The following is a 12,400-nucleotide window of genomic DNA, read 5'->3' on the forward strand; positions in this document are numbered from 1 at the left end:
AATGCTTTGAGCAGAGAGATGCCCAAGGCTCCCACTGGCAGAAGCTCCTACTTGTTTGGGTTGGATAGTCCTGGGCGATGGTAGCCAAGACAGTGACCGTCTTCTCTGATGTTCCTTTCCTGCTCCGTCTCCCCTTCCCTCCTGCCCCTCCCTCCTATGTGTTTTCACCCCTTGCTCCCTAGCAGAAGATGAAGATTTGTTCTCATCAGAGCAGGGCACCTCACCCAGCACGAAGAGGACGTCACTCAGCCAAGGAATCTCTCTCACATCCAACCTGGGAGAGCGCCACCCTTTGGCTGATTCCAGAACCTACCCAGATGAAGATGAAGATGAGGAAAGCCTGGAAAAACTCATATTTCAAAGTAACCGAGCATTTTACTGTTTGGGGACCAGTTCTCTATGAGCAGAAGTGGGAAGACTATTCAGTACCTTGTCACCTTTCTCTATAAAATTCCTCCTCCGAACCTCCTAACGCTGTCTCCCAGCCCATCCCCACCCCACCCTGCCCACCACTACTCGCCCTTGGAGCAGCTCTGATCTGTGCAGTCCCCCTAGGATGCAAGCCTAGAAGGTGAACTTAGTGTCCGGCATGGTCTTCTCGCCATGGTTCTTTGCGTCTCACCTAGACTAAGGCTTAATTTGAAGGCCTCACTCTTTAATGCCAGAATTCCAGCAGACTTGGGGGAGTTGTGGGGTCATGTGGTGGGGCAGAGGGGGTGACGTTCTCCCTGTTTCCCTCCAACTGGACCCTCCCCCTTCTCCTAGCTTTGTAGGCCCTTTTGCTGGTATCTGTTTTCCCCAAGATGTACGGAATGTTGACACCACATTCAGAAATTAGACCCAGCTCATCTGGCTTTATGGAAACAGTTTGTTTGCCAGTCATTGTGAACCATGGCAGAGCCTAAGGCACCTTGTCATGGGCTCTGCTCAGGGGATAGGAATCATGGGCAGTGCTACTGACATTCCCCAGAGTTCTATGAACTTCTCCCTTTTAGCCTCGGTCAACGGGATGAGTAGCGTAACGCAGGAGAATGTGATGGCAAAACTGGGATTAAAGACAGCAGTTCCCGGCTCCATGCCTCACATTTAACCCAGCCTGGCTCTAACGACCTGCCCCCGAGTGACCCCTGGTCTCTGTGGCAGCTCTTCACCCAGCTACGCCTCCTAGCCCCCCACCTCACCCCACCCCTGCCATGCCTGGCCTCTCCCAGAGCCTATCCCAGACACCCTACCGAGAAGAAGGCCTTTGCACCATGATGCTTAGGATGGGACAACCTGGAAACCATCCAGATGCCCATCAGAATGGGGTTGGTTAAAGTAATGATAAATCCATCCCGTGGGGTTTATTCCACAACCAATCAGAAAGAATGAGATCTGTGTTTACGTCAATGGAAAGATGTCCCAGATACAACATGTAAAAAAGCCAGTCACACAACAGAATCTTTATAGTATGATCCTATTTTGTGAATGAAGCAATGTGTTTGAGGTGACTGTATGCATTTGGCTGCATAGTGCTTGGCATACTCTAAGTATTATTCTGCAGCTTGCTTTTATTTCTATTACACATACTGCTCCAGACCAATGCTTTTGATATAACTCAGAGTTTGGCAAATTTTTCTTGTGAAAGGAAAGACAGTAGATATTTGGGGCTTAGAAGGTTGTGTGCAACTGGAAGCAGCCAAAGATAACACGTCATCTAAGAGGTATGGCTGCATTCCAATAAAACTTTATTTACAAAAACAGGCAGCAGGACACATTTGGCCTATGGGCTGTAGTTTATGAGCCTCTGCTATCTAAGTCATAATTTTAATCATTCTTATTTGTTAATTCTATAATATGAATATACCATCACTTATCTTTATGCAGCCGTTTCCTTTAATGTTGCAAATTCAGCTGTGTAATGTTTTGCCACTAGAAAAAATTCTCCTTTCTCACAAATGCTCTTTGTATTTTTCAGCCAGATAAACTTCCCCAAAGTTGAATTAAAATCAAAGATATCTGTATTTTAACAATTTAATGGCTCTGGGCAAATTATTATCCAGAAAGAGTACTCTCATGCATTCTACAGGTGGTGACAGGTGCGAAGTTTGCCGGTGTAAAACATCAGTGTTAAAAAAGAAAAATCCATCCCATTCACATCAGCATCCACACAAATTCTGGGTGTACATGCAGGCATGCACACTTGCTCACGCACACACATGTGCGCACATGGACACACGTGCATTTTATTTGCAGCCGACAAGATTCAAAGCATTGACAGCCACTCCGCAGATGAAGTCGGAGAGGTGGAAAACAACCCAGTGAGCAGGGCGATCGCGCGCCACCTGGGCATCGACATTTCTGCAGAGGGCCGCATGGCCAAGAACCGCAAGGGCATTGCCATTATCATCCATGGGACCCCATTGTCAGGTATGTCCCAGTTCCGGGAGGAGCTTCAGACCAGAGATGCCACACCTCCGTCACAGCTGTGTGGTCAAGGCAGACATTTGAGTTTTCATTTGAGGAACAGAGTGATGTCGAGCAGGTACCCCAGAGCCAAACAGCTTTGGGAAAATTATTTAAGTTCTCTGTGTTCAGTTTCCTGGTCTGTAAAATGGCATGAAAAGTATCTACTTTATAGGGTAGTCATGAGAATTTAAAACAACAGTACTAAGGCTAAGATTTTTCTAAAAAAAAAAAACAAAAACTAAATTTCAAAACTAATCATAATAATAAGCTTATAATTTTTGACAAAGAGAATGTGCTTGCAAATCTTGTGAAGGCCTCTTGGCCCACAGCAGTTCAAGGCCATTTTCACATTGCACTGAAAGCACTGTCAGAAAGATGGTCAGTGGACAAGAGGGAAGGAAATATGAGGTAGCCGGAGAGGGAACCCTGAACACGCACCTACCTAGAACAAGCCACAGGCCCCCTTCTAGAGGAAGGTTCCATCGCGTCTGCAACTTCAGGTGGCACCATCACAGAGAGGAGTGGCGGCTACAGCCCAAAGAGCCTTTGCATTTCTGTGGAGCTTCACGGTTGTCAAAAAAATCTTCAAACAGAGCGCATTAGTTTATGTAAAACCAAGGCTACTCACAGTAGGTTATTTTGCCTCTTCGGGGATTATGATGATGTCAGCAGGTGTAATTTTTGATGGCAGTAAAGGACTCCTTTGCTCTGTCATCAGATCACCTGCTCTGACTCTGACCCTGCTTTCCCCTTCTAAGGACCCTGTGATTAGATTGTGCCCACCCACATAATCCAAGATGATCTCCCACATCAAGATCCATAAATCCATCGCATCTGCAAAGGCTGGCCGTATAAGGCCATTCGTTTGCAGGTTCCTTTGATGAGCATGTGGGCAAGTTGGGGGCCATTATTCAGCCCAGCTCACAACCCATTTCTTTTTATCAAAAACACAAGTGACGTACTTACAGAAACAAACTTAACAACCATAGGCTAACCGTAATATCTGCAGATGAGTGGATTATGGGTCTTTTTCTTCAGTCTGATATTTCTGAATTTTCTGCTTTCTTTTTTAATAAAAGTACTGTGAAATGAAGGGGGAAATCAACACAAGTCATTCTTTGACCCAAAAAAGTCTTCACATTAGAATCAGACGCAGTAGGAGCTTAACAGTATTTAAAGGCCATGTGATGGCATCTGTTTTTCACACTGGGGGAAAAACGCAGTGAGGATGGTGGTAGCCACAGCACACACACCTCAGAGTAGGATTAGGAGCATGTCCAAAGCTCTGACTCCTGGCTGGAGTCTTCCTCCTCTTTGCTGCTGCCACCTCTGGCCACACAAGGTGCTTAGAGGCAGAACACTGAGAGAGATCACTCTTCAGGGTCCTCTGTTCTGGAGACTTGAGTCCAGGATACTGAGCCAGTGAGAAGCCTGAAATTCAACCTCCCGGCCTTTTTTGCAGGGAAGACGGCCAACGCCATCAACATGGCCAAGTACTACAACGCAGCGTGCCTGAACATTGACTCCGTTGTGCTGGAAGCCATGTCTGACAGCAGTAACATCCCAGGGATCCGAGCTCGTGAGCTCTGCATCAAGGCTGCCATAGAGCAGTCCATGAAGGAAGGAGAAGAGTTCGGTAAGAGCCCATCCTCCCTGCCTTCTCGTGGACAAGGGCCCAGCATGCCCGCTGGTCATGACCGGCTTCCCTGTGCCGCCGCTGAGCTTTCCTCCCCAGCCTGATTGAAGACGGGCTTGAATGAGCTGCCTGTTAGTAGCCCTGAGAAGAACTCTGCTCGCCACACACAGTGGGTCTCCCGCCCTCCCAGCACAGGTGCACTCCGGACGCTGAAGGAGATACAGCCCGCACCCTTGGTGTGCTGACACCTGGAGGTGAAGCATAGGGACGTCATGTTGCCATAAAAGCACCAGCCTCAATGCAAGAGCAAGTTTAGTTTGCCCTTTTGGATATAGTGCGATAAATATATCATTAAAATTCATTGCAATTTGTTAATGTGACTACTATACATTCTCTAATTACATAATATATGGCTTAATAGGTGACATAATATGTTGAACAGAACTGATCTAGTCCATGGTTTTGAGAAACTGAGCAGTGAAGGAAAAGGAAGAGATGAAACGGTGATGAGAGGTCAGGCCACGACAAAACACACCAAGCACCAGAGCACGGGAAAGGGTTATTGTCGGGTGGGGAACCTGACAGGCTGCCTCCCCGTGCACGAGTGTACATCAGCCTGGACTGGAAGAACAGGGCTTTAAAAAAAAAAAAAAAGATTTATTTATTTGAAAGTACCAGAGAGGAGAGGCAAAGAGAGAGAGAGAGGTCTTCCATCCGCTGGTTCACTCCCCAACTGGCCGCAACGGCCGGAGCTGCGCTGATCTGAAGCCAGGAGCCAGGCGCTTCTTCCTGGTCTCCCATGCGGGTGCAGGGACCCAAGGACTTGGGCCATCTTCTGCTTTCCAAGGCCATAGCAGAGAGCTAGATTGGAAGTGGAATGGCTGGGACTACAAACAGCACCCATATGGCGCTTCAGGCCAGGGCTTTAACCCGCTGCACCACAGCGCCGGCCCCATGAACAGGTCTTTATATAGCTTTGCAGAGGTAAGGAAGTGGGAGCAGCAAATCCCGTTAGGGTGGGGGTAGAGCTGACACTTGTGATTGGGCCATTTGGTCACCTGACTTCTAGTGAGCCTGGCTGGTCTTAGAATGAAGCTTATTGTACAAAATAGCAACAGAGCCAGAGCCTAAGATGGCGCCACAGATAAGACCGTGCCATTTTACTAACAGGTGATATCTTGAAAGAATTAAAGGGTTAAATGAAAGCATTAATTAGCACTGAATCTAGAAGAACCATTTTGTTTTTTAAGATTGGAGGAACGATGCTATGGACAGGGAAAAGTTAGAGGCATGTGAAAGCCACTGAAGAGGTTCCCCAGCTGGCAGGGAGGGGTGGGAATGGGCAGGAAGGAGCAGGAGCCACAGCCCAGTGACAGGGAGGCTGGGCAGTCATTATCAAGGCAAGAGAACTGGTGGCAAATGCTTCTGGGTCACGTGGGAAGCCCCAGGAGGGATTTGGGCAGCCGGGGCAAGGGTGAGCATGGGCCGGCCAGTCCTGTCGCTGGAGAACTTTAGTGCAGTTACTCCACGGATGGCTTTCGACTCTGCAGTCCTCTGCTGCGTGCTGGAGGGACCTCTTGTTCCCATAATCAGCTTCTGGGTTATACTAGGGAGGAGCAGCATGAAAAGATAGAGCAGAGTAGTTGTAGTGACAACTCTGGAAGGAACTGTAGGGGTTTTCCTTGCCAAGATGGGCAACCTGGAGCAATGAGTCTTAATGAAGTGTGCCCAGCATCTATCCCTGTAGCTCTGTCGTGGGGCTACAGTGGCCTATCAGAGCCCCAGGAGCCGTGAGACAGGACTTACTGGGGGATGGAGGGGTGTCAGTTTATCTCAGAGATCAAAGGCTTTCTAGCAAGGGTTTATCTGAACAGCTTTTCAATAACCACATCAAACTCTGAGCAGTGTCTCAGTGGATGGGGAGTTCTTAATGGTGGCAATCTGATTGGAAGAGGGGCTGGAGGCAGAAAGAGGAACAGTCTTGAAGCCGTGTTTGCCGACAGACACGTGGGTAGTAATTAACTCATTTGTTCCTCTGCCGTGCGGGGAGGGGGGGGGGCAGAGAATGCCCGGCCAACCTACTCATTAGCCTCACCACGGCGTCTCACCGTGAAAGGCCGGAAGTTGCCTTTCCAAAGCAGGGCTAGAGTGCAGCAGCTTCAGGAGGTATTACCCTGTGGGCTGGAGCGGGGACTGAGTGGGCACAGGGAGACTGGAACCTGCTGGCAACATGAGCAGCAAAGACTCCGGGAACTGCACCCTGCCCCTGCCACCACTGAGCTCCCCACTGACCCATTATCCAGAGCTCAGTGGATGCAGCCTCTTCTCCCAAGCCAGCCGAGACCGCTGCAAAAGGAGATGGCTGTGTGCCCCTGTCATTTCCTTACTATCCTAGTGTGACTTTTTTTTTTTTTTTTGACAGAGTTAGACAGTGAGAGAGATATATAGACAGTGAGAGAGAGCAGAGAGAAAGATCTTCCTTCCGTTGGTTCACTCCCCTAATGGCTGCCAGGGCCGGCACTGCGCCGATCTGAAGCCAGGAGCCAGGTGCTTCCTCCCAGTCTCCCTTGCTGGTGCAGGGACCCAAGCACTTGAGCCATCCTGTGCTGCCCTCCCAGGCCACAGCAGAGAGCTGGACTGGAAGAGGAGCAACCAGAACTAGTACCCGGTGCCCCAACTGGGACTAGAACCCGGGGTGCCGGCACCACAGGCGGAGGATTAGCCTAGTGCACCGTGGCGCTGGCCCCTAATGTGACTTTTAATAAAAATTCTCCATCTCCTTGCAGCCCAGGAAACTGCTCTGGGCCAAAACATCCTGGGACAAGCACGACTGAGCTCTGAGAACCTGGGCAAGCTAACCTCAGAAATCACGTTGCTGACCCCGGAAATGAAAACTGGGAAGAGCTTGCGCGGGAGCCTGTTGCTCTCCAAAGGCAAGGCGGACAGCCATGGCTCTGGGTCGCAGAAGCAGCATCACCCCCACCAGTCCGAAACGCCACAGGTACAATCAGGGCTCTCGGGAAGGAGGGCCGGGACCCTCCCTCCTTCCTTTCGGTCTCCTGCAGCTGGGTCAGCACCCTTCGCTCCTGCTGGCCTCCTCGCTAGCCAGGCCAGCCTGAGCATTGTCACCGCACCGCTCCTTCCAAAAGGAGCGCTCACTCTGTGGGTCCTCAGCAAGCACCTTGTATCTTCCCTGCGCTGGGCTGGGTGCTGGCGAAGTGAGTATAAAGACAGCAAAACCCTTGCACCCAGGCTGCACTGAAGAAGGCTCTGATGAAGCAGATAACCACTTGTACAGATGTTTACAATAAAATGAGGATCAGTGTCAAAAGAGGTATGCGAAAGAGATTCAACTGAGCCATAGGGAACCGACAGCATTCAACCATTTGGGGGAGCCTATGACAGCAATCTCCTATAACCCAACCTAATTCCGAAGGCATGCTAAGTATGAACCCAATAATACAAGTTGCAGGAGGGCTTTAGGGGAGTCTTCAGAAGTCACAGAGTTTGGGCAACATAAAGGCTTAGAGTAGTTCCTGCAGACTGTGAGATGTTACAGCCAGAGAAGGTGGGGTCAGGTGAGTAACGAGTTGGAGGTGGGAAAGTGGAGTCAAGTGAGTGTAAGATTTAAGACAATTTGAAAAGAAAGGCCAAAGGGCAGAGTGGTTGTTACAGGGGCACAAGCAAGTCTCTAAAGAGCTCCTGGAGAGGTAAAAGGTGATGGCCAACCAAAAGGGAAGGAGACGCCCAGGGGAGGAAGGATGGGCAGGACTGGTCACAGTGAAGGGAGGGAGGAGGCAGCTTGCTCTGGGGTCAGAAAAGTTATAGACACCGCCGAGGGTGGGAGAAGCAGGATGGAGGATGGAGGATGGGGACTGAGGAGGTTTTGTTCTGTGGCTCTGTGATGTGTGCCGGTGGCAGGGTCTTCCGCAGGAAGTTAGGAGGAGGTGGGCGTACAGAGCATGCCGGAGGGCGCTGGAGAAGCACTGATGTCTCCACTGTGACCAGCAGAACCAGGAACTGGTGATGGGCAAAGAAACAATGGCTGAGACTGGTGATGGGCAAAGAAACAATGGCTGAGACTGGACATGGGCAAAGAAACAATGGCTGAGACCGGACATGGCCCACGCAGTGCCAGAGACCTTACTTTACAGTCGAGAGCTTTCCCTTAGCAGGCCTTTGGATCCTGCATCCAGAGACGGAGAAGCTGTCAGCACTGCCGGGAAGCGGGTGTGTTGGGAATTGGGGTCACGAGAGCTGGTGGTGCCCACAGGGCAGGTAGAGCACTTTCTAAGAGGACACAGAGGGGAGAAGCGGGAAGAGTTAGGGTCTTGTAGTGCAAGAGTGCTGTAAGTGCAGCAGGAAAGGTGGGGGTTTCAGCGCGAGTCACTGAGCTGACGGAGGAGGTGAAGATTCTGGTAGGAGAAGAGGCTCGTGCACTGGGTGGGACAGGTGGGTGGAACAGAGCCACAGGTCTGCCCGAGAGAGCTGGTGGGCGGGGTACAGAGTTAGGTCCCTGCAGGAGAGAAGGTGCACAGGTTAGACAGGGCAAGCTTGCAAGCTTGCTCCTGGCTTAGGATCGGCTCAGCTCCAGCTGTTGCGGCCATTTGAAGAGTGAACCAGCAGATGGAAGATGTTTCTCTCTGTTACTCTACCTCTCAAATAAATAAGATCTTTTAAATAAGCTACTCACTGCCGTGACCATACCCTTGACGTTGTTCATCACCACCTGCCAACGCTCAGCTCTCCACATGCATGCCCTACTTCCTCACAACCCTCTGACTTCCCAGGTGAATGACCCTGGTAAGCAACCTGCAGTCATGCTCGCCGCTGGCCACCCACCTCACCGCCCTTCTCACCCAGCTTGGAATTCCGCAGTCCATTGCCAAAGGCATTCATCATGCTCTCCAAGCAGAACTTTAGATCTGGAAACCCGTGATTGATCAGCTCCATGCAGATAGCTAGAGCCAATACTCACGTCTCCTCAGTGGTCACGTTTTAATTTAAGCCCACAAGTTTCAAGTGGACCCCTTGTACTGCCCTGGTAGATTTGCCTCCATCTATTCAAGATGACTACTCTGTTGATCTCGTCACTCTTGCAACTGCCAAGACCCATTTCTCTTCAGGTGTCAAGGGGCAAGCAGCAGTGACCAGAAGATGACCACCTCATCCCTCCATCAGCAGCTCTGCCCGCCAGCCTGCACCCCAGCCTTCCCCACAGCTGAGAAGCTGCCCTGCCCTCTCCCAGAGCTGGTCTCTCATGTGTGCGCCGGGCCCACCCTTCTCTGTTACCCGAGGGCTAAGTCCCTGCAGCTGTCCCCTCTCCCCACCTTCCCGCTGTCAGTGTCTGTACATGCCGTCTTGCATTCCTTCACTGAAAAGACTCGGTTCTCCATATCCACTTCCAGCTACCACCTCGTGTCTTAGTCTGTTTTCCATTGTTTTAGCAAAATACCCAAGACAGGGTTATTTACAAGGAAAAGAAGTTTATCTGGCCCATAGTTCTGGGCGCTGGGAAGTCCAAAAGGCTGGGCATGATGTCCGCTCAGCTTCTGGTGATGGCCTTGTGGCTGCATTGTAACATGGCGGAGGGCATCCCTGGTGAGACAGGGCAACAGGGCCAGCTCAGGTCTCTCTTCTTCTCAAGCCACAAATGCCATCATGGGGACCCTACCCCCTTGACCTCATCTCATTCTGATGACCTCCCAAAGGTCCCACCTCAAAATACAATTAATGTCAATTTAGGGATTAAGTTTCCAAATAGGAACTTTGAGGAGATGCATTCAAAGCATAGCACCGCCTCTCTCAGCTCCCCTTCCCTGCTGTTCCTCCAAAGAATGGCCTCCAAGTCCTCACACCGCCCCGACTCACCTCTGCAGCCTCCTCACCTTCATCCACTCCTGTCCATCTTCCTCATTGCTTGCTCAGCTCCAGCCACACTGGGCTCTTGTGTGCTTCCCGCATTCCCTGAGCACACCTGTGTCGGCATTCTCTCAGTAAGGCTCTTCCCCCAAGACTGTCCCACTCTGCTGTGTGCATAGCCACTCTCCAGCCCCCTCATTGTTCTTCATGCCCTTGTCTGGTTGCTCTCCCCCAAGAACTCATCTCTATCTGAAGTTACATCATTGATTTTGCATGCAAGTGCTCCTCCACACTCTCCCCCATGAGAACACAAGGACCCCCGGAAGCTGTGTTTGTTGTCAGCTCCCAGTACCTGGAAGTGCCTGCTGCATGTTGGCTGCTCAGCAGCTCCTTATTGAGTGGATGCATGAATGTGTGTGGCTAACCACAGACCCAAGGGACCCTCCACACGACTCCTCCTGGAAGCTTCCAGCAATTCTTCAGGCAGAGAGCAGTCTTCTCTTCTACAGTGCGATCCCCATTGTACGGATGAGGGAAGGAAGCCTGGAGAGAGCTGATGTCCTCTAGGTTATGGGGCTCGGAGGTGTAGGAGTTGTTGAGACATAAAGCTGTATGCTCACACCCCATTCTCCTCCCACTCCGCAGATTTCCTGCAGCCCTCTCCTCGCGGGGCCCACCCCACGCCGGCTCAGCGTCAGTGCCAGTGTGGGAGGTGAGACAGGGCTGGTGAGCTGTGTGCTGCCTGAGGAACTCCTCGTGCAGATCCTGGCTGAGCGGATACAGGTGCGTGCACACCCACGGCACAGAGCTATGGCACGTGGCATGCATACGCTGTCCCCAGGCTGCGAGCTGAGAGTCTGGACTGCAAGCTCCCCTCAGCAGCTCAGAACCCGGGGCCTTGAATAGGAACATGAATGGGTTTCTTCGTCCCCCTGACCGCTCCAGTCAATCCCTGACCTTGGCCCAGTCTGTAGTGGCCTGAAGCCATCACCTTCTTACAGACTCGGCAAACAGATTACACATTTTTTTAAAAAGTAGTTTGTTTAAAATTATGTTAGCTCTTAAAAGCTGCAATTTGGAGCTATGGTAGTTGCTATCAAAATGATTTTAAGATATTATTTACTGAAAACGAATTATGAAATAGTATGTAAATCACAATTACATTTCTATATAAATATTTGTAAATGTATGTCACACACATAGTCAAAACTCTTAAGTGCAAGTTAATGATGGTTATCTTTGGGTAGCAGGATGACAGATTTCTAGTCTTCCTTATACATCTGAATTATTTTGCAATGGCATTATTACTTTTAAAGTTAGAAAAACATCATCTTTCCATTGTTAAAAATTGTTTTAAATAAGTATTCTGTAGTTAAAGAAAACATTTGGGGTAGGCATTTTGTCTAGTGGTTACAATGCCATTTGGGATACCCGTATTCCAACTGAAACTGATTCCAGTGTCTGCTAATGTGCACCCTGGAAGATAGCAGATGATGACTTAAGTCATTGAGTCTGCTCAATGACCTGGATTGAATTCTTGGTGCCCAGCTTTGGCCTGGCCCAACCCATCTGTTGTGGGCATATGGAAAATGAACCAGCAGGTAGGAGCACTCACTTGCTCTCTGTCTCTGTCTATCAAATAAGTTCAATAAACAAAATTTTAATCTAAAAAAATAACAAACTCAGTAGAGTTTGGGAGGGCGTATCACTTAAGCCTATTACTTATGGTTTATAAGCTGAAAGCCAGATTGCTCCCCAGGTCCTGGATCGTGTGAACAGTCAGTTCCCGGCAGCAGTGGCCAGTTTATGGGTCACACTTCAAGGAGCACTGCAGCTCAGTGGAGGCTACTCGCCAGTGGCTAATGTTACCAGCAGCATCGCGCCCCGAGGCAATGTGGCCGTGATGGTCAATACAAATGGCCCAGCCACCATGGCCAGCCACTGCCGCTCTTGCTGCCTGTTGGTCCCTGCTTGCAGGAATCTTTCCTTTGCATCTTATTTTCTGGTACCTCGAGGACCTTTCCAGGTCTTTAACCTTTCGTTTGTTCCTTTACATCTGTAGAGACAGAATAAATCCTTCATTCTACAAGTAAGTACAGTAAAGATGTTCATGGCTAATCAGATATCTTTATTCTTGTCTTTTATAACAGAAACTTGAATCTACCAAGCAGAAAGACATGGAGTGTTTTTATCTTTAATTAATTTTTTTTTTTTAATTTGAGAGGCAGAGAGATTAAGACACAGAGACAGAGAGATTTGCCATCCACTGGTTCACTCTCCAGACCTCCACGAGCTAGGAACGTAATCCAGGTCCCCCAAGTGGACGGCCAAGACCTTGAGCCATCACCTGTTGCCTCCACAGGGTGTGCGTTAGTGGGAAGCTAGAATGAGGAGCAGGGCTGGGACTCAGGCGCAGGCACTCTGATAACAGGATGCAGCTGTTCCAGCCAGCGT

The 12,400-nt window shown here is 49.9% G+C and overlaps 1 protein-coding gene across 1 annotated transcript in view; it reads left to right on the plus strand.

Moving 5' to 3' along the window:
- HYDIN (HYDIN axonemal central pair apparatus protein) overlaps positions 1 to 12,400 on the plus strand; it is a 355,254-nt gene that overhangs the window by 242,029 nt on the left and 100,825 nt on the right. The window contains exons 39-43 of the mRNA XM_062176574.1: positions 186 to 362; positions 2,236 to 2,409; positions 3,911 to 4,084; positions 6,871 to 7,087; positions 10,588 to 10,729. Of these exons, the coding sequence (XP_062032558.1) occupies positions 186 to 362; positions 2,236 to 2,409; positions 3,911 to 4,084; positions 6,871 to 7,087; positions 10,588 to 10,729 (884 nt within the window). The remainder of the gene's footprint in view (positions 1 to 185; positions 363 to 2,235; positions 2,410 to 3,910; positions 4,085 to 6,870; positions 7,088 to 10,587; positions 10,730 to 12,400) is intronic.

Source organism: Lepus europaeus, chromosome 19, assembly GCF_033115175.1.
Source record: "Lepus europaeus isolate LE1 chromosome 19, mLepTim1.pri, whole genome shotgun sequence".
NCBI classification, from domain to species: domain Eukaryota; kingdom Metazoa; phylum Chordata; class Mammalia; order Lagomorpha; family Leporidae; genus Lepus; species Lepus europaeus.